The 22,369-nt window shown below is 44.7% G+C and overlaps 2 protein-coding genes across 5 annotated transcripts; one reads left to right on the forward strand and one right to left on the reverse strand.

Annotated features, from left to right (window-relative positions):
* The first annotated feature begins 7,927 nt into the window (after positions 1-7,927).
* MTIF3 (mitochondrial translational initiation factor 3) lies at positions 7,928-15,963 on the forward strand. 4 transcript variants are annotated; one of them, XM_035116079.3, is made up of 5 exons: positions 7,928-8,079; positions 10,110-10,625; positions 11,751-11,905; positions 12,858-13,440; positions 14,632-15,963. In XM_035116079.3, the coding sequence occupies exons 2-4, from the start codon at positions 10,145-10,147 to the stop codon at positions 13,065-13,067; spliced, it is 846 nt and encodes a 281-aa protein (XP_034971970.3). In that variant the 5' UTR covers positions 7,928-8,079; positions 10,110-10,144; the 3' UTR covers positions 13,068-13,440; positions 14,632-15,963. The 4 variants fall into 4 exon arrangements, with proteins under 4 accessions (XP_034971970.3, XP_034971971.3, XP_088524384.1 ...); XM_035116080.3 differs by having other exon boundaries at positions 7,995-8,225; XM_088668258.1 differs by having other exon boundaries at positions 8,028-8,287.
* On the reverse strand, positions 13,047-22,110 carry GTF3A (general transcription factor IIIA). Its single transcript, XM_035116078.3, has 9 exons — positions 21,738-22,110; positions 20,708-20,808; positions 19,777-19,873; positions 18,806-18,894; positions 17,829-17,902; positions 16,719-16,802; positions 14,758-14,987; positions 14,606-14,665; positions 13,047-13,367 (listed from the first exon to the last, which is right to left on the reverse strand). Exons 1-9 carry the CDS (start codon positions 22,086-22,088, stop codon positions 13,209-13,211), a joined length of 1,245 nt encoding a protein of 414 aa, XP_034971969.2. The 5' UTR covers positions 22,089-22,110; the 3' UTR covers positions 13,047-13,208.
* Positions 22,111-22,369: the final 259 nt, after the last annotated feature.

Consider the following 22,369-nt stretch of genomic DNA (forward strand, 5'->3'; position numbering starts at 1 on the left):
CGGTTGCAGAAAGGGGGGTTGGGAACCAAATGGAAGTTAGTTCTCACCAGGTCCACTGACAGAACCTGACTTTCCTACCTCTCCTTCAGGTACACCGCCATAAAAACCAGGGCTTTTTTCAGCTGGGACTCGTTCCAGCACCTCTCAGGTGTTGGACGCCATTGCCATTCTTAAGAGAGCAAAGGAGGCAGTCATGGTGAATTATTTTTTCTAGAAAAATGGCACTGCGTAAAACTGTATATGCTTCTCTCTTCTAAGTGCCAACTCTGCAGCAGAACCACAGTGCCCAAGCTCATACCTTTCAAAAGATTTCAGCACAACAGTACAGGCTGTGGTTGTGTCAGTCCCTGCCTTCATCCTCCCAAATTTCCTGTCTATTTTCATGACTCCGCCTATTCTCCTTGGCTGCCCTTCATGCTTGGATTCCCAATTGGGTGCTACTGCTCTGCCTTCCTTTAAATCTCACCTCAGAGCAAGCAGTAAGGCAGCAGGCAAACTAACAACACTTCATATTTCTTGGGACATTTTTTTTTAATCCCAGGCTTTTAAATCTGCTTCTCTCAATTAGTTTAGCTGGAAACATTTTTACCTCAGCATGTTGCATTGGCTGAAAAATACCCCATGTAAAGAGATTCTGTTGGAAATTTGGGGAATATTTTGGGCGCTTTTTGTGTAGTGGGGGACCTCTAGATCAGTGTTTCCCAAATTTGGGTCTCCAGTTGTTTTCAGACTACAATTACCATCATCCCTGACCTCTGGTCTTGCTAGTTGTAGTCCAAAAAACAGCTGGAGACCCACGTTTCGGAAACCCCGCTCTAGATTGTAGGTGCCTGAAATCTGGGGACACTGTTTACTACAGTGAAAATATCATTAAAAGACTATGTTCTGGGTCGGGATGGGGGGCAAGGGCCACATTGCCTTCTGGGCCAACTTCGGGGGGCTGCCAACCAGCAGGGGGGGGGGCAGGAGCAAAAGTAGGTGGTCAAATGTTTACTTTTGTACATGTTTACTTCTCGATTCTCCAGCCAAGCAAGCAAAAGGGCCAAGGGCCCATTCCAGCCAGGAAAAAGCACTGCAGAGGGCTGCAAAGCAGGGCTTGTGAGAGGTATGGCCTGGGGAGAGGGTGGGGAAGGGGTGGGACATGGAAAGTCCCAAGCGCCAGGTAGAGAGGCTCGGAGGGCTCTCTCACTGTTCTCATGTGTTAGTTCTACAATGAAAAGTGCAATTTGGATAGGTTTTAATCCCACTGCCCGGGATTAAAGTTTCTTTGCGTCACTGACCAAGTCTCAGGTCTGCGTCATGTGCAAAGCTTTCAGAGTTACATGTTTGAAGGAAGGGAGCATAAAGACAAGGGTCCCATGTGAGATGCCCCATCACCTAGGCCCAATTCTGTGTTCCCCCTGCTTTCTTTCTCTATAGACAAGATGCGACAGCTTGATGATAACTGGGCATGTTCGTTGTGAGCCGAAGACCCGCTTCTGACACAGCCACATTATACCGCCTATTTCATTTGTGTAACCACTCTCATGCTCGTAATTACTTGATGCCTTCGGAGCCGCAACAGTAGCACCGTTAAATGTAGGACAGAAATTAGAAAATGCCGTTCTGTCTCTCTAACAGACTCTTCCCCGAGTTTTATGGCTGGTACGGAAAAGGTCTGTTGTTTGGGGGCAGCCACACTGGGATATGCACTTCAGGAAAGGCTATGGCCGTGATCATTATATGCAAATTTGCCACAGCATTTATCCCACTCTTCATTAACATAATATCATCTAGTACCTAAGGCAGCTATTACCTGATCCTGGACATTTCTCATAATAGATGTGTGAGAGCAGGGAGGGAGGGGGCGAGAGGAGTTTGTTAGAAAATGTAACAAGCATTCCCCTTTCCCCTTTCTAAATAAATGAGCCAAATACACCTGTATCCTGATCCAATGTGATAGAGTGTTGGATGGACATGGGAGACCTGGGCTTGAATCACCACCAAGCCATGAAGCTCACTGGATGACTCTGGGCCAGTTAACTCTCTCGCAGCGTAGCCTACCTCATAGGGGTGTTGTGAAGATAAAATGGAATAGGTAAAAGTAAAGGTACCCCTGACAGTTAAGTCTAGTCGCGAACGACTCTGGGGTTGCGGCGCTCATCTCGCTTTACTGGCCGAGGGAGCCTGCATTTGTCCGCAGACAGCTTTTCTGGGTCATGTGGCCAGCATGACAAAGCCGCTTCTGGTGAACCAGAGCAGCTCACGTAAATGCCATTTACCTTCCCGCTGTACCTATGTATCTACTTGCACTTTGACGTGCTTTCGAACTGCTAGTTGGCAGGAGCTGGGACCGAGCAACGGGAGCTCACCCTGTCGGAGGGATTCGAACCGCCGACCTTCTGATTGGCAAGCCCTAGGCTCTGTGGTTTAGACCACAGCGCCACTCGCATCCCATAAAATGGAATACCCCCTCTTATGCACCACCTTGAGCCCTTGGAGGGCATGTGAGACACAAACCCATGTATTTTGTAGTCAACAGGATTACAACAGGGAGTAACATCATGTTGATATGTACAGAGGCAGAATTAGCTCCAGGTGGGTCTCGGGAAAGGTAACTTACAGTAAGTGCATCGGTTCTCTTCGCCTGGAGGAGAAGACCACATTCCCCAGCACCAACTTTGACCCGTTGGATGCCCCATGCAGTGTGAAAATGGCTGAGCTGCTAGGCTTTCGTCAGTTACGATATGCCTTAGAGTAAATCTTCTCTCCCTAACTGATCAGAGCTCTTTCAGAGTGTCAACAAGAATGTAGATAGAAGTGATTCACCTATAGAGTGTATACTTGCTGTCAAAAAGCTTTTGACAAAGTACCTTACTGAGTAAGCTTATCAGTCATGGAATAAGATGAGAGGTCCCCTTATGGATCAGTAACTCATTAAGAAAGAGGAAGCAGACAGTGGGAATAAATGGAAAGTTCTCCCAATGCAGGGGTGTTGAAAGTACCGGTAGCTCCGGCGGGTTCCGGTTTCCGCCGGCAGGAATGGCGGACCTGTTTTCCATCCCTCTGACCTTCGTAAGGAATTTGGCGGTTGCTAGGGGAGTAAATGGCAACCCCCTACCCTCTCCGGGGGTTACGGAGAGGGGCCGCTGGCCCGCGATGCCCCCAGACCCACTCCGACTGTTTATGGAGTGGGGGGAGCTTGGGCTGAAAAGCACTTACGAGGGCCAGGACTCCCGGACGCTAATCTGCATGGCGGGGATTTCCATGGTTAAAGAAGATAATTAGGCTTAAATCTATGGACATACTTCAGAAGGAGGGGAAGAAGCGCTGTTTACTGCTGAGAAATCTATGCTGCTGAGGGAGAGGAGTTAAAGGCTGTATATCATCTGGAAGAAGGATTGATGGGGACGGAGCGATAAGGGAATGGAGTTTTATTTTTCTTCATATGAGTTACTTCGTACCTTCCCAGACGCGATGTCCTGGCTTGTTTGGAGTGAAAGAGAAGCAAAAGACTGTGTGAGTTGAACTTTATAAACTGTTGTTACTGAGCATATTTTTTAAAGATGTGGAGTTGCCGATGAGAAAAGCCCCCCCCCCCTAGTCGGACGGAAGGAGTCCTGGACGCGTTCAGAGGATTTATGAGCTGTGACGCACTTTGAATTGGAGCAGCGACCTGAAGCTAAGTTCAGCTATAGGGCAAGGAGATCCATTAATTTACCAAGAGTTTATGGTTTGATGTTTGGGTCTTCTGCCTGGAAAAGCTGTAAATTTTATAAAGATCGTTAATCTTCATGGCTATGAGAGAAAACGAAAGTGATTTGAGCTTTTTAAGATGGCGCTGCTTCGACGCAACAGGGAGCTCCAGACTAAGAAGATTTATGGGGAGGCTGGACTGATTAACCCACACAGGAGAAAGAACATTTGTGAAACCTTGTTTGATATTTATCTCAGCAGCTGGGAAACAATCGGTTGAAAGTGGAAAACATCTATGTGACTGTAAGGGGAAGATCTGGATTATTATGAACTTGGAGGACGATTTGAACTTTAGAAAAAAGACGGCAGTGGACGGTTGCGAGGAATCCCCAATTTCTTGAAGCATGGGAACCCAAATAAAAAATTCTTTAGACGATTTGGCATAACATTCGGTTTGATTGATATATATATGTGTATAATTTGAAATAATGAATGTGATATAATTGGTTTTAATTGGAAAATTAATAAAATATATTTTTTTTTAAAAAAAGAAAGTACCGGTAGCTCCAAGGATCTGCTCTAACTGATCCTCCACGGTTCAGTACTGGATCATGCACTTTTAAAATGGTTCATAAATGGTTTAGAGCAGGGGTCAGCAACCTTTTTCAGCCATGGGCCGGTCCACTGTCCCTCAGACCATGTGGTGGGCCGGACTATATATTTTGGTGGGGGAAATGAACGAATTCCTATGCCCCACAAATAACCCAGAGATGCATTTTAAAGAAAGCACACATTCTACTCATGTAAAAACACTAGGCATGCCATACAAATAACCCAGAGATACATTTTAAAGAAAAGGACACATTCTACTCATGTAAAAACATCTGGCCCACGGGCCTGAGGTTACCTACCCCTGGTTTAGAGTGAGCAGTAAGGTAGTCAAGTTTGATGATACCAAATTGTCCAGGGTCCAAAAACCATGCAATAATAAGAGCGTGCGTGAGTGGCCCAAAATCACCTGGTGAGCTTCATGGCTGAGTAGGGACCCGAACCCTTGTTTCCCAGGTCCTAGTCCAGCCCTCTAACCACTACACAACACTGGCTCTAATGCGACTAAATCAAAGGATTTTACTTTAATAACTCCTTTTAAAACAATGGCTAAACTGTACTTTCAAGAACAGCCTAACCAGAATTTTTACATTTTGGAAAGACAAAAGGAGCCAGTCGATGAATATTCGGGTGGCACACTTTGTAGCACCAAAACCTCTCAGCTACATGTGCTTCGTTTCTATGCTAAGTAGCTCCCCACAAAATAAACCGCCAACAAGAATCTCATATAGATGATTTCACTGAGCTCCCTCTCCATGGAAGGGAAAAGAGAGTGGGATATGTATGTGGAGAGACCCCCCCCCCTACACAAAGACCAGGCTGTTAAAATGCAGCCCATAGAACAGCCTGCCGCCGGCAGCTCCCTCTTCTGCCAATAATGTGTCCGTCTTCTTAACATCTACAAATTAATTTTGACTTAGCCAAACAGGGGACCTACTTTCAACCCTCAATTTCAAAATCATGGAAGCTTTATAAAGTCGTTTTCCACCTGCATCTCTTTCTGAGCATTCCAGCCCTTTTATCCTGCATAAAGGATGCTGGTCGGCGGGTGGGGAGTTGGCGGGGGAGCCAGCATATAAAAACTTTGTTAAGCTGTCACTATCAATAGAGATTCAGGGGAGGAAAATGATTGACAAAGAAGAAACAAATTGCATCTTCAAATAAGTTTTCTTCACACTCCTTGTTAAAAGCTATAACCTCTGATGTTAACTAAATTTAACCCGTTCTGACCCTCTGAATGCCCCCTTAACCTTGCCTTTCTCCTGTTTCCTGTGGAATGCTGAAGAAAACTGGTCCAGTCGCTTGGAAAGCGTTCGCTGCTGCACACAAAGGATCAGTCTAGTTGTTAGTCTGTCAGGAGGTAGAGAATAGAGGGAGAGGTCAGCACCTGTGCTGAGAAGCAGGTGACAGTGAACTGCGCAGACCATTCTAGGGGCAAGCTGTAATAGTGTCTACCCTTCCGAGAAAAAGAGAGAGAAGAAAACCAACACTGTAGTTTAGGGCATTCAAGGCAGTGAAGTTCGCGTTGGCTTTGTGAATGCGGACTTTAAACAAATTAATCTATTGCTGTTCAACTGACTGTAAAATTAGTAGATTTACTGTTGCAAAAAAGGAGAGCATTCACTTCCACTCTAATAAGGTCACGGATGTGTCCCAGGCTGGCAACAAAGCAGCCTTCAGAATCTTTGCAGCTGAACCCATCAGCTTGCAAAAGCTACAGAATAATGTCTCAGATGTACAGCGGAAAGGCCCGCGCCATACAGTTGCCATGTTTAACTAGACATTTAATAAACTTGTTACACTGGCAACGGGTTTTTTTGATGTGGTGTTTTTTCTCTCTCTCTCATTTTTCACTCATTTGCTACCAAAAAAGACACAGAGCTTGTTTTTAGAATTGCCATTCAAGGAAACTTCCTTTAAAAGCCTATCTTGGGCAACATTGTGGTGGAACGTGCTTCTTCAGAATAGTTTTTCAAAAGTTACAAAAAGATGTATTCCGCCCCCCCCCCCACGACCACTTCATCTTGCTGCACACGTTTTCATTATTTGCATAAACCACCAGATCAGATACAATAAACAGTTAATTTGTTCAGCTCCCACCCCCCTTGCCCCAATTGTCTGGATTAATTTGCACCTTAACTTTTAAAAGGGCAAAAACTTGAAACAGACAGCTGTAGGCATTGTGACTTCCTGCGTGCATGTGCAAAATTTTTGTTGGTATGACAAGAGAACGGTCCTTTAATTTGTGGTGTAGATTTATGCACCAATTTGAAGAGACTCTGTATGTGTACTTCAAAGTAACTCTTCCATTATTTTTACCTACCCATAAGCAGTAAGCAGCAAGAGAAGGTTTTTATAGTGCAGTAACTTGTGTGTGCACCTCAACACCGCCAAAACTCCTAGGAGTCTCTCAGGGTCTTTCCAGAACCTCAGGAGCCTTTCCCAGTTCAACCTGAAGATACCCAGGATTGAACCTGCTTAGAAATTTATTTATTTTTTAGAAGAAAAAAACACCCAACAGACAAATCCAAGTTTAAGGGCAAAGGGTTGGTAACCTGATGTTTAAACATAACATGTGTTCATCAATCTAATCTTAGCTGAATGTTTATTAAATCAATCGGTACATCACGGAAATCTACACTAATCTAACAGGCTGTGCCTGCTTAAAACATATACTTGATTGTTTGAGAGCTAGTGTGGCTTAACGCTCAGAGTGCTGGACTAGGAACTGGACTAACAGGGTTAAAATCTCCTCAGCTGTGAAGCTCATTGTGTGCCTTTGGGTGAGTCACCGTATTATTGCGTAGAATAAGGAGGGAGAACTATGTACGCCACCTTGAGCTCCTTGCAGGAAAGGTGAGACATAAACGTAGCAATAAATGTACTAGTTACAGGTAGGTAGCCGTGTTGGTCTGACGTAGTCTAAACAAAATAAAAAAATTCCTTCCAGTAGCACCTTAGAGACGAACTAAGTTTGTCACTGCCATGAGCTTTCGGAAGAAGTGTGCATGCACACGAAAGCTCATACCAATGACAAACTTAGTTGGTCTCTAAGGTGCTACTGGAAGGAATATTTTTTTATTTTGTTTCAATAAATGTACAGCCACTGATAATAGATGTAAGAATGCAAGCCCTTATTCATTTGTTATTTATTTACAGCACTTGATTCCTGTGCCACCCTTCATCCATAGATCTCTGATGGTTCACAGCACAGAAAGGTTTATATGAGTCATCTTGTGGGCAAAACATCTGCACCTACCTCATGATTCCCAAGATCAGATGTAGTTCAGTTAGATAGCTAGATGGCACCCTCTGCGTACACACGATGCTATAACAGGATTGGGGGACTCCTTGGGCCTGCCACGTGTTTTTGCTGGACTGCAACTCCCATCAGCCCTAGCTACCAGAGCCAGTGACCTGGGATGATGGGAGTCGTAGTCCAGGCGAACTGGAAAAGCACCAGTCCGTCCTTAGCTGTGAAACCTCGCCTCCAATGTAACATTTGCTCTGCTATTTCAGGGAGCAAAAAGAGCACCCGCGAGTAGCGCGAGCCTCTGCCCCAGCCGCGCGCTAGGACGCAGCGCCCGGATCGAGGCACCTGCCTGAGGCTATTCCGTTCACCCTTCCCTTCCCTTCCCCTGCTCAGCCAGCCAGGCACTCTCGGAAGACCGGCTCGGCCTTTCCCCGCCCCGCTTCCTCCGCAAGCCCTTCCTCTTCCCCTCCGACGGGTCGTTTGGCTTCCTGTCCCGCGTTCCTCGGCGCTGGAGCTGCTGACGGCCCCCGGGGGACCGACAGGTAAGCCGAGGGGCTCGCCCTGCAGGAGGCCTTTGAACCCGCGGCCATTGTGAACGATCACCCCTCGCTTGCTGCTCCGGAGAAGGGCTGTGTTTGCCTGCCAGAGCTTCGAGGCGCGGCTTCGGATTGAGCCCTCGCTCCAAATGGTGAAGTCTAAATCACATCTGTGATTACGCGCAGGTCTCCCAAATTCCAGCAGCCTTGCGTGGTACAGCGGGTTGTATGTGTATACTGTATATAAAGTCTTTTGCTGTACCCCATTAAGTTGCTAGTCAGTTTTAAGAGGTTCCACCCCAAATCTCTGGCGTGTACCGTCCACAGGGTGAAATGCACACTTTTCCAAGCACCTGATACATGAGGATTTGCAGAGGGCTTAATGCGCTGATAGAAAGCAGGAGTGCGACATTCACCAGTTGCTGCGATATATTATGCTCATTTGAATGGATCTCTCTTTAATGTCCCAATGGATGTTGTTGGATTCCAACCATGGGACTTGCAGTCCAGCCATGTTCTGAGGCCCACAGCAAGTTCCCCACCACTCCACTAAAGCAAAGTTACAGAGCAAACATCACATTGCAATGCATTTTTATAAGAATTGTATGATGCATTGTTTCATGAAGTCCTTTCTTGTGTTTCCCTAAATGTACAGCCCGTTTCACTGGATAACTGCAGAGCAGGAACTGTAAATTGCTTCTTTTCATCCTCTCCAGTTGATTTTCCCACTTTATAAATCTCCCATTTTCTTTCTTTCCCACTCTTCATTGCCAAGCAATACCATGGCAGATTACATCGAAACAAGCACGCGTAATATTGCTCAATAAAGCACCACGCATAGGCAGCATGAAAATCTTTGAATTAAGACCACAACCATCCTCCCTTCAGTGGAAAATATCTGACAAAATGCAGGTGTGCGGACAGTTGGAAATGTGCAAATTTGCAAAAATGTGAAAATGATAAAAATATTGGTTTGTATCCAATGAGAAGACTCATTAAAATGAATGGCCATTATTTAACTGGGGTCCATTTGTTTCAGTAGGCCTGATCTGATTTGGGGCCACTCGTTTGCCAGGCAAATGTTTCACACATAGATATTCCAAAAGGGGTGTGTGCATCTGTAGCCCCTGCAGGCTAGAGCAAAATTTCCTCCCAACACATTATGCTCTGGCCTTGTCATAAGGGGTGCAAGATTCTTACACACTCATGCATACATATGCACACATACATGTGTATCAAATCCGCCGTTCATGCTTTTGCAAAAAAATTGCACATTATTTTTTTGTCCAAAATCATAAGCAAATATGGTGTTCATGCAACCTAATTACAGAGCAGTCCTAGGCATGTCTGCTTAGAAGGAAGCCCCACTGAGTTCCATCAGGCTTACGCAGTAAGTAGGAATAGGATTGCACCCCCTAGGCCACAAAACGCTTGCCAGGAAGAATGTCCCAATTTAACTCAATGGGATGCACCTCCAATACATGCAAAGGGTTATATATTTATTAAGGCAGGGGTCAGCAAACTTTTTAAGCAGGGGGCCAGTTCACTGTCCCTCAGACCTTGTGGCGGGCCAGACTGCAGGCGCGCGCAGGCGTGCTCTCACTACTACAGGATCCAACTGATAATAAACTGTTGTATACCCTTAAGGTATCATTCTGTTGCCTCCCACAGCAGTTCCAAGGGGGTGTGCAATTTAAAAATAAGTCCTGTCATACATTAATTAGAATGCAATGCAATACATCTGAAAACAGGCAGGAATTTAAAAAAATAACATACTGTTATGAACAGCAGCAAAGGCCTGGGTATGTTGATATTTCTGGGCACCTGAAAACTTGTATACAATATAATTTTACAGGTGTTTACATAGGAAAGGATATCTTGATAATTTAAGCAAGCAACTTCAGTGCCTTTTTAAAAATATTCTTTTATTTCTTTCAAAAGACATATATACCTCTTAGCTGTAATAAAACCTCAAAGCAGTTTATGAAACTATATTTATTTCACAAGGTTTTCTCATTTTTAAATATTGTTTTTAGGTTTCTGGGCATTCCCCCACCCCCATGTATCCAGAATGGCTGCCTTGTGCCTAAAGAAACTATTGGATCAGGCCAGAAGGAAGGAAGTGAATCACATCACTAAGTATTTCACCAGTTTTTTGGTGCAACCAGTAAAAAGGACTACAGCCTTGGAAACCTGGATAACGAGAGATTCTCAAAAAGGACTTCTTCCTGTCCCTACACGAGCATTCTGTACTCATGAAGATGCCAAGGAGAACCTAAAAGCAAAGCAAAGAATCCCCAGTTTCAAAAATACAATTGAAAGCATTGGGAGGAAAATCCCCCACCGGATTATTCAGCTGATTGATGAGAACGGCGAAAACCAGGGAAACATCCACAGGGCAGATGTGATTCGAATCATGGATGAAAGGGCAGTGAAGCTTGTTCTTCTGAATGAGAAGGCAGACCCTCCAATGTACAGACTAATGTCCGGGCAGCAGATCCTCGAAGAGCGGCTCAGACTTAGAGATAAGCAGAAAGCTAGCTCTAAAAATGGTATGTATAGCACTTATTCAGTCCATAATTCTAAAAAGCTTTTTCAAAGATGGATTAGGCTCTAGTCCTTTGGTTTTTTCTCTCTGCATTTTTCTAAATGCATATTTATTAGCCTAGTTGGTTATCAAAATAATGGGAAGTATGCTGATCTGCATCTGCTCCAGGATTTCATACAGGGATAGCACCATTTTTTAAACAGAGACTGCAGGCTCTCCTATATTACTGCTTTAGTTCACAAGTGCAGAAAGTGGAGGGGAGAGAATAAGATGTTCCCAGAACCACCACTAGCTTTGGGTATTTTAATGCCCTACATAGCTCTTTATCATAACTACAGCACGGTTGGCAGAAGGCACACTTCTTAAGACTACAAAAAAAAGCTTTCCTTCATTGCCACTTGAGCATAGATCCAAATCACTACATCACCCAGAGTCATGCTCTAAAAAGAATAAAAGCATATGCGTTGCCAGTTTATTAGCCATATTAAAACAATAACAACTTGGGAGCAAGGAAGGAAGAGCAGAAAAAACCATTTTCTGTACATTTCTTGTCCTCTTAAGGATATTTGGGCCTCTGTAAATAAGGAGCTACTGTACTTCATATACTTTTGCCTTTAGCTTGTTTGGAGGTTCTAGCAGGGGAGCGCAGCTATTGTATACCCTTGACCGAAGAACGGTACACTCCTTCTATCTGGGATGGTCGTCCTCTTCCACCGAGCATGCAGCTTCGGGAGGGACGCACATGGAGCGGTGAGGGAGGAAGGGGGCACCCGCCTAGCCAGCCAGATCAGCCGAATCAACCCTGGCGATCAGTGGGGTGACAGATGTCGCAGCCAGATCGCCCTCACATGTGCGCTCGGTGGAAGAGGACGACCATCCCAGATAGGAGTGTACCGTTCTTCGGTCAAGGGTATACGATAGCTGCGCTCCCCTGCTAGAACCTCCAAACAAGCTCAAGGTCCATTTGTAGGAGAACATAGGGTAGTCATATACTTTTGCCATGTGAAATTCATGCTGCAATCCCCCCCTCAAAAAAAAAAACCCCCATACATAATTAAATCTGAGCTGGTTTGGAACACAGCTGCTTGAAAACAAATCTTAACAATCTCTCTGCTTATCATTTCAATAGGCCCCGTTCAGCAGAAGGAGCTAACCTTTTCCACAGCAATTGAGCAGCACGATTTAGACACAAAGATGAAACAGATTCAGCAGTGGATTGACAAGAAGCATCATGTCCGGGTTACACTGCAGCAAAAGGGAGGTGGTGGTGGACAGGAAAAGATGGTAAGTTACAACCAAAGTTTTCATGGAGGGCCTCTCACAGTCAAGTTGGCCAGTATTGTGAACTGACCTTTAGTATGACTTACGTTTCTGCCAACACTATTTGGAGCATTTTTTGTTTTTTAGATGCTTTAAAAAGATTTCAAGCAGCCAGTTCCCTCTTTCTTGCCCATAACCTTGATGAGTGAAATGCTTCGGGGAACCTGAAACTCTGCAGATGTTCTTATGACTCCCAGTAGCCATCGCCCCAGCTAGCTTGGCCAGCCATCATGAATGATGGGAATTGTAGTCCACAATTAGAAATTTGAAGTCCTTTACATCTCTAGCCACAATGCACCTGGAGGGCCAGAGGTTTCCCATCCCTGCTTTAAAGCATGTCTAACGCCACACATTCCTGCATAAGGAATGCAGGCTTACGGTTTAAAATTGGCTACAATCCTTAGCAGCATAGTTATATGAAAGTAATTCCTGTTGAAATTGGGGTGAAGGTAAGCTAATTTTGACCTCTACAAAGAGATTTGGGGTCAAGAGCTGGAGATCCCTGTCTCGGAGCCAGTTCAGGGTACTACTTATCTTTCCCCAGTGCAGCTGTCAATCAAATGAGGAAAATAAGCATGCAGAGTGAAGTGGCATCTGTCCCAATAGAACTTGCCAGAACGATAATGAGAATATCGTAATGGGGGATAGGCAAGTCTCCAACCCCAATCGAGTTGCTCACCAGTGCACTAAATTAACACACAAGATGGAGGAGGCTGTGCTTCGTCAGGCATTTCTAAGTGACCCAAGTCAGAATCTGTAAAATGATAGAATTTCTGCTTGCCACCAACAGCGTTCATTGCATAGCAACAGCCTATGTCTGATTTTTTTACACTTCAGTCAAGTCCTTTCACTAAACTTTTTTTTTAAAAGGCTCAAGTAATACATTCATAATGCCAGTACATCTTTTCCTTTTCAGCTGGCATTCTTTGGTCAGATTTTGGATAAGATGCCTGGGAAAGCGACTTACCTCTCTGAGCCCCGCACTATCAAAGAAGGAAGGAGCGTGTGTGTATTGAGGCATATGTCAAACAAAGAAATCCAGGAGTACAAAAGAATGGAGAAGAACAAAGGAGATGAGAAAGAGAAGAGAAAGGACAGCACTGAATCAGAAACTCTCAAGCAGTGATTTAATTTTTTATATATATAAAAAAATGAATGTCTCTCCAGTTTTCTTTACAGACCCCATAGACTTGCCAGTAACGGCTACTTCGTAAAGCCATTTTCAACTTCATATGCATGAATATATTGCCCATGTTCATCTGAGAATCTAGCCAAGGGACAGTGTTTCCACAGTAGGCAATGTGGCGCTCACTTTAGGTGTGATCAGAGTCTCATCTACAGAGGAAACATTTCTTCGACATGCTTTAGGCGGGATGAATCCACTCAGACGTGAGGCCAAACTCCGCTTGGGACGTGGCTTTTTAGCCTTTGAAAAGAAACACATAGATTTGTGGTTCACAGAAGGGGATAAACATATAAACAATAAAGCTTTAAAAAAAGTACGTATACGTTTTATGGTCAGCAATCTTGGCAGCTAACCAGTGGGAAATGATGGTAAAGTGGTGTTGTCCACTCTTGTCTGTTTTCCGAAGTGGCGAGAAGTTTCAGGGTTTGGTTTCCATTTGCAGCAAAGAGCCCTGGATCCAGAGATAAGTTTCCTGGGGCCTGGGGACTTTATTGAATGGAATTGGTGCTGGGGGTGAGGAAATGCCTGAAATTTTGGTGGAGGCCCTTTTCACAAGAGGAAATCTTACTCATGGAAGTTGCCTCTGCCCAGTTTTCAGGGATCCCCTCAACCTTTGCCCCACATTCCCTTCAGTAAGTTTCCCCCTCTGTTTGGGAGATTTTTCAGGACGGGGTGGGGTGGGGTTGGAAGAGTATGTTTCTGTCAGCCCCTTTTATAGCTGACTTATTTATGGATCCAACTTAACGGTACTTTTGTTATATTTGCTCTGATATTTAAATGCAGAAGTAGGGTGTAAGCAGGAGGCGGCAAAGAGCAGGCACTCCTACAAGCCAGCAGGTTCAATACAAAACATCAGATCAACCCTGCACCTCTAAGGCCCTTCAAGGCAACGTAGATATGCACCCCCGCCCTGTGCATATAGGTCACCTTCACAAATAAGCTCTGATGGATATTTCATTTAAAGCAGGCATCCCCATACTTGGCTCTCCAGATCTTTGGGGACTACAATTCCCATCATCCCTGACCACTGGTCCTGTTAGCTAGGGATGATGGGAGTTGTAGGCCAAAAACATCTGCAGGGCTGAGTTTGGGGGTGCCTGATTTGTTATCACCAAATCATCAGTTCCCATTTGCCAACCACTATGAGCTATTATCAGCACACAAAGAAATAAACTAGTTCCATCACGTAGACCACAGTTTCCCAAACTTGGGTCACCTGCCCCCCCCCACTTTTAGGACTACAACTCCCAATATCCCTAGCTTGCAGGGCCAGTGGTCAAGGATGATGGGAATTGTAGTCCAAAAACTACAGTCCAAAGACCCAAGTTTGATAAACGCTGATGTAGACCCCAGTGTTCAGATTACCCCTGTTCAGTAATAAACCTGTCACAATCACATCCTCCACTCAGGCCCTGCAATTCAAAGCGGGTTCACACCTAAACCTGCATGGGGAGAGCAAACTGAAACCTCTGACTTACTTCTGAATTCAACTTTCTCTTGTCAGGGTCATGTACAACACCGTGCCTTACAAGACTTTGCTGCAAAGAACAAAAATCAAAAGTTTATACGTGCACGACCAAGAGAGGAGGAAGAAAAATGTGCATGTTAAGGTCAACTTGAGAACACCTACTTTCATGGCAAAGACTCTCCCACAGCCAGGGTGGTCGCAGGTGAACGATCTTCTTGCCTCGTGAAATGAGGCAATGTGGCTTTGAAGATTGAACAGGGTTGTGTACGTTCTGCCACAGCCCTCCCTTGGGCATTTAAGCACCTCTCTCTCGGCAGCGTGGGTCTTCTGGTGGCACTTGAGGTAATCTTTGCGGCGGAATATTTTGCCACACACGCTGCAGGTTATCGGTTCTGGAGATGAGAGAGAAAATGAAATGGGCGCGGGAGTGGGGGGGGGGGAGGGACCCAATGTAAAACCTGAAATAGAAGAATTTCTAAACAGGATTTAAACGGTGACACCTCTTGTTTTTTTCAAAGGCGAGGAACAATTTACGTGCATACTATTTTCAGCAGCAGAATATAATATCAGAGTATCGCCTGCACCGGTACAATCCAGCAAGCACTCAGAGCCTTCTGCTACAGCAGGTGTGGAGAACCAGTTCTGTCTAGCAGGCCAGATGGAAAAGTGGGCAAACTTCTGCATGCTGTTTGTTGGGTGGCTGCAGCTACCCATCAATCACCTGATATATCATATGATCTGAACCCAATTCCACTGGAAAGTAGCAAGGCTTGCACTCACTGCTGAATTTAAATGACATCAAATGCAAGCCTCCTTACAAAAGGGCAGCTGCAGCTGACATTGTATGACAGGTTGGAGTGATCTTTGCCCCCTGCTGATGCTGCCAAACTACAACTCACATCAACCCCAGCAAGCATGGCCAAAGATGATGGGAGCTGTATTTCAGCAACATCCGGTAGGCCCCATACTGTATCTGTCATATGTCAGGTAACTGGCAGGTGGGTGTGGCTGGCCAAAAACAACTGTGCAGGCTGAATTGGGCCACCTGGCAGATCTGTAAGCAAAAGGTTCTCCATCCCTGTTCAACTGCTTTCTACTTTCTACTCAGATCCATCAGCTGTACACACATACTCCTTGTGAGCTGAGAGGGTTAATAGCTCAGCAATCGTCCTGGATCACGGGGCCTTGTGACGTGTCCATATAAACAGGAAGTAAACAGGAAGTAGTACCTGTTGCTGTTGTATCTGTTATATATGACACTGTATGTTTTTATTCTGTCTGTTCGTGTCGCAGCTTCCAGTCAAGATGGAGATGAACTCACCCGGCTGAGCTGCCCTAAGCAATAAATCTCTTTGTTTTAATGAACAAGGGAGTAGACGTGAGTTATTTCACAGGCACAGAAAAGTTGGATCAAGCTTTCGCTGCTACGGACTGTTATCTGAACTTTGGAGGAAAAGTTTCTGGACGTTTTAGAAACAAGGCTGGACATTTGTGACAGAGCGTACTGGGCGAGTATTTTTTGCAAGTGTCTGCAACACAGCTAAAGTTGTTCGTAGGCAGATAGATTTCTCTGCTATCCTTCTGTCTCACAAAGCTGTGTTATTGATAATTGCCAATTAGACAATTGGACAATTTAACACTCCTTGCACCCTACATATGAGATATTGTAGCAGAGTGACCAAAAGTCCAGAGCCGTGGACCAAGTAGTAGGACCTGGTTCAAATCTTACCATTGCAATGAACACACTTGATGGCTTTGAACAAGCTACAACCCCCCCCAAGTCTCAAATCCCCCATCTGTGAAAAGGAATAATATTGACCTGCTTTAGGGTTGTTATTAGGACTGTCAAGGGTACACATGACAGGCTTTTAACCCACTGAAGAGAGTTATGCAATTGCTGTTTGTGTATAGATATACAATTATAGCCATGCTTACAAATGCACACCTGAAACTAGTTGCATGCACAGCATATTGTATTGCTATAAAGCAAACAAAGTCAAGAAAGGATAATTAGTAGAAGAAATGATTGCTATTTTTTGGGGGGGGGAAGAGTACATAATGGGTTTCAAACTTTAGAAATCGTTCAAGCTGAATCAATGTGTAAAGGTTCTGATAGTACTTACCGACATGACTTTGTCTCATATGTTTCAGAAGCTCTGACCAGGTTTTCCCAACAAATGAACAGCCATCCTTTTTGCATGCATAACCTATTAAGAAAAACAGTTTAAACAACCTTTTTTTAATATAAAAAAGTAAATAAATGCAAAGCCACATGCTGTAGGGCATAGAAGGGGAGCTTGCAGCCCCTCAAACATTAGTTGGATTCCCAACTCCCATTAGCCCCAGCCAATGGGCAGAGACAGATTGACTGTCTTATTTAAAAACCACACTCTCGTATATCTCACAAGGCAGTATACAACATAAAAAGCACAGTACTAAGTAAAAACATTAACCATGTCAAACACAACGGTAAAAGGTGATTGGCAAAGCACCTCAAGTATGAAAGGCCTATCTGAATAACTCAGTCTTTAAGAAATCAAGTAAAACCAGCAGGAATGATGACTCCTGCTGAACCTCTACAAGCAAGCAGTTCCACAGGGCAAGACCTGCCACACTACAACCTCAGCCTGTGGTAAAAGCCAGCTGAACCTCAGAGGTATGTGGGACCAATGAAAAGTGCCCTATCAGAAGATCTCAGTGGTCGAGACCGAACATAAGCAGTAAGGCAGTCCTTAATAGGATGGTGAGAGCTGTCATTCACAGCTGGACGGCCACAGGTTCTCTTTCCCCTCCTGTAGGACATCTTTTACCACGCTCTGCCTAGATCTTGCTGTCCAAGGAGAGAGTAAACAAATTACCTCAACTTGAAGCTGAGTTTCTGGTACAGTAAGCCACTGCTCTTAACAGTGACTTATATAGTATTCCTCAATGAAATGTTAACCCAGCATGGGGTCAATGGGGAAGAGGCCTTTTACAAACCACCTTTAAGAGGAGCATCATTCCCAAAGTCAGCCCTAATGTAGGCTCAAAGAAGGCTTTTCACACACTCCTGCCCTACATATAATTTGCTATTGAAATGACACACACCCTGCACTGTGACTGATTTCAATCTGATTTAAAACCAACAGACCTGCTTCCATAACTTCCAGTTTTGAGCCTTATATCTGATGGCAACCCATTAAAGCTACAACAGTGCTGGGTTTTACACAGCCAAAGCAAGAGGAATAATTTACCTTCGTGAATCTTCTCATGACGCTTCAGATGGGCACGCATGGAAAAGCGCATTTCACATCCTTCGTGGCTGCACCTACATGACAAAAACAAAACACACAACACTCAAAACAAAAATAAAAATCCCAGTTCATAAACAGTGTAAGTGAAAGTGGACTTTTCCTTTACTGTTCTTCTCCAGTTGGAAGCTCAATGTGCCACATTTTTAGGTTACATCTTTCACTTTCAAGTTTTGAATGGCAGCTAACTGATCATGATGGCTTTTGTTTTATTTTCACAGTGCCAGCATATAGGATGCTTAATAGAGCTACGTAAGGAGAGGGCCTTGTTGGAGATGAGATCCTATTTTAAGTGCCTGGTGAATACCTTTTTATTCTCCCAGGGTTTGTAATTTTAGCCTTTAATTTTGGTCTTCGGGCTCTGTTAAATAAAAAAATCATCTTCCTCAGGGCAACCATTTAAAATTCCTGCCTACTGTTGAAGATTCATTCCCTGTGTCTGCAGTCATGGGATTGTTGTCTATCACATGATGGTATATGTTATCATTCCAGAGAGTGGGAAGTGACGGAGACAGGATGTTTGTGTTACTGTGTGCCATGAAATGGGATTATTGTCCTTTGTTCTTTCTCTTCGCTGTCTGATGCTAGAGAGAGAGGGAGCCATGTTGCAGTGCTCCGTGTGTGTTTATATGTAAATAAAGTAGATTAGCCAAATGCTGAGTTCTGTTACGCAAACTGCGAACACTCTGCGGATCCCTGAGGGGGCATCCCTGATGTCTGTTGGCATCAGTCGCTGTGGTGTTCGGGCAGAAGAAAGCTTTTGAAGCTCCCAAACGATCAACCAGGAGGCAGAATACATGCCAGTCGGGCATGTGTCTTTGCCAAGGTCCTACTCGTGTGTAGGACGACTCCTAACACCTACAAGCACCCTGAAAACCTCCATACTTATTTCCATGAAAAAAACAGGAATATTCACCTACTTGAATGGTGGTTCACCAGTGTGTTCAGACTGATGAATTTTCAACTGCTGGTGTTTTTTAAAGGATTTCCCACATCCTTCAAAGTCACACTGTTTGGAAAAACCAAGATAGTTACTGTGAGTAGCAGGCTAACGTAAAGTACTAGCATATGCTCAATTTTACATCATGCCATAAAGATCACTATGGCAAAGCTGAGGAAAGGACCCAGGACTTTTGGGGTTTAATGTAGTCACTGTGTGCAGGTAAGATACTAGTGCACACTAGTATCTTACCTGCACACAGCATGCAGCAAAGCTTTGGTTAGAGTCCTCAGCACAGAATGGGCTCCCACTGCTAGCTACAAGCAAATAGCACCCTGCAAGCAAACAGGGTATATCCGCCTGCCATAGTTGTCAATGGGTAAAAGTTGACCATGTGTATACAGATAATTGTACTGCTTAATCACAACCTAGATGCACAGGCTAACCTCTAACATTGGCAAAAGAGTTAATAAGTCAAGCACATTTAATGAATTATTTCCTAACACTGAGCAAAGGATTTTTTATCATTAGTCATTTATATGGGACCCAGGTGGTGCTGTGGTTAAACCACTGAGCCTAGGGCTTGCTGATCAGAAGGTCGGCGGTTCGAATCCCTGTGACGGGGTGAGCTCCCGTTGCTTGGTCCCAGCTCCTGCCAACCTAGCAGTTCGAAAGCACGTCAAAATGCAAGTAGATAAATAGGAACCGCTACAGCGGGAAGGTAAATGGCGTTTCCATGTGCTGCTCTGGTTCACCAGAAACGGCTTTGTCATGCTGGCCACATGACCTGGAAGCTATACGCTGGCTCCCTCGGCCAATAATGCGAGATGAGCGCGCAACCCCAGAGTCGGTCACGACTGGACCTAATGGTCAGGGGTCCCTTTACCTTTACCTTTAGTCATTTATATACCTATCAGAAGCCTATTTGGGCAAATAAAGAAGGCCACTTACTATGTATTCCTTACAATGCTGTAAATGTTTGCGACCAAAGTGTTTGTTCAAGTTTGATTTTGTTGTAAATCTCTCATTGCAGCCCTCCGCCATGCACCTACAAATACACAAGTGTATGTTCTCTATAAAGAATATGAAAGAATACAAGCAGGTGCAACAGGCCTTTCCAGATGCCAGCTAATTAAAGAAACCTTAGTCAAATCATTGAATTGGCTGCATTATACATTTAAAGCACTATAATAACACTTGAATAGCCATGGCTTCCCACAAAGAATCAGTTTATTAAGGTGCAGAGTGATGTTATTCAAAGGTGTATGATGCTACTTTAAATGCATATAGGGTCCTAATCTCTGGCCCCTGTTGGCTTTGGCTCTGCCCACAGCCAGCATGCTAGGGAAAGGCTGTAGCTCAGTGGTAGAGCATCTGCTTTGCATGCAGAAGGGCTCAGGTTCTATATCTGGCATCTCCAAGTACACCTGGCAGAGAACCCTGCCTGAAATCCTGAACAGCCATTGTCAGTCACTATAGACGATACTGAGCTAGATGGATCAAAGGCCCGACTCAGTATAAGGCAGCGCTCTACGAAGCCCCTGACAGATTGCCTTGGAGGGAAATGCAGACCTCAAAAGAGAAACAGTTGACTTAAAAGCTGAAACTGGTGTCCCAACTACAATATCCTATGTTCCAGAACCATACTTGTTTTAAAAGTTTTTCATTTAATATCCTCCACTTCACCCATAAGTTTTTCATTTAGCCAAACCTCAACAAAGTATTTTAACCCTATTAGTTACGCAAACATACAACTGCCAGCTTCACCCAATCCTATTCCTGTGGCAGCAAACCTCCAAACTGTAGATCTTAACATCTGTTGGGATTTTTGTTGTTCTAACAATTCCAGCACCTTCCCCACCCACACCCATAGTATACTTACACAAATTGCTTTTCTCCAGTGTGCGTAAGAAAATGGCGCTTAAGATGGCACAGCCTAGTGAAGCCTTTACCACAGCCTTCATAATCGCAAGCGAAAGGCCGCTAATAAGGAGAAAGACAGCTGATTTTATATCACAAATTTATTTGCTTTACTCATCATCTTACACATCCTACCAACTTCCCAAAACAGTGGCTCTTGCACACCAAATACCATACTTAGCTGATGGGGGAATTCTTTTTTTAAAAAAAATAACTGGAAAAGTTTCCAGAGATTTTCTCTATGCAAATTACCCTAATTTACATAGGACAATTTTCTGATGATCAAATGTAGCATGTCTATTTGACTTGCATTTGACAAAGGTTTTAAAAAAGTACCCCAGGTTAACTTTTTGTCCAATACACCACAAATATTTGACTTACTGCTTTCCTGTTACAGAAACTCCCCCAGTCACTATCTAGGACCAGTTTCACCCCTTTAGTAGTTAGAAGGCTGGCCACTATTCTTGAGAGATTTTCATTTGCATTTACTCAGGAGCAACCCCCCCCCCCTTTCAAAGTTTAACTTTTATCAATACTTAATTGTTTCCTTAATGCATGTGTCTTATATGTTTTTAGTGGTTATTTTGTTTGTTTTTTAATCTGTAACCCTCCTTGAGTCCCTTCAGGGAAAAAGGCGACGTGTATGTATGTATGTGTATATGACAATTATTATATATATGATAATTTCACGCGAGCGCCGTACACACCACTGCAGTTTTTGACAGCCACTCAACAAACCCTCATGCCCCTATCCGGAAACGCGTCATCTCCAGAGAGCCCCACCCCGAACAAGCGCGTCACCCTCGACCGGCCAATGACGGCCCGCTTCCCCTCGATTGGCTATGCGACGGAGGCCGCGCTCCAATAGCAGCCGCTGCATTCGCGCTCAGGCGCCCCAAGGTTCGATTCCCTCTTGCTGCCTCTTGCGGACACGCTCTCGCCCAATGGCCGCTCTCCTGTCCCCCCCCCCCACTTAGTCCTGCCCAACTGACCTCTCCCGTGTGCCGGCACAGGTGCGCGTCCAGCTTCCAGGCCCTGTTGTAAATGGCGTCGCAGTCCGGGAAGGAGCAAATGAAGGCTTTCCTCAGGAGTGCCGAAGGCGGGCAGCGGCGAGTAGCGCCGGGCTCGCTGAGCTTGCGCCGATCGGAGGCGGCGGCATCTTCCTCTTTGCCGACAGACTCCTCTCCGGCCATGCTTGGAGCAGCGGCGCACCACGTGGTAGTCCTGGAGCCCCCGCCCCTCCAAGCCTCGCCATCCTTAGTTTGTCCCTTTATGCCCACCGTCCTGCCACGGGGCGGGGAGAGAGAGCGCGCTTGAGTTTTCCTGAGAAGAGACGGCGGCATCCGCGATTGCGCAATGCTTTCGCCCTCTGAGTGGGCGGAGTCTGTCGAATTAAAAAAAAAAACTCGGGTTACAGTATATTTCCCAAAAATCTTGTATTGTGCATTTATGAAATGTATATGCACATCTAATAAATATGCATTACATTTGAAGGCAAAAAGAGCCCAAAGGACATGACACAAAAGGAAAAGGGGTTGGGATGGAGGAGTAAACTGGAGCACTTGTTCTGAAATCCAAATTTATTTTAATACTCGGCTGGAATTTTAAAGGGTTCTGTTGTGAG

Source organism: Zootoca vivipara, chromosome 4, assembly GCF_965207765.1.
Source record: "Zootoca vivipara chromosome 4, rZooViv2.hap1.1, whole genome shotgun sequence".
Lineage (NCBI taxonomy): Eukaryota > Metazoa > Chordata > Lepidosauria > Squamata > Lacertidae > Zootoca > Zootoca vivipara.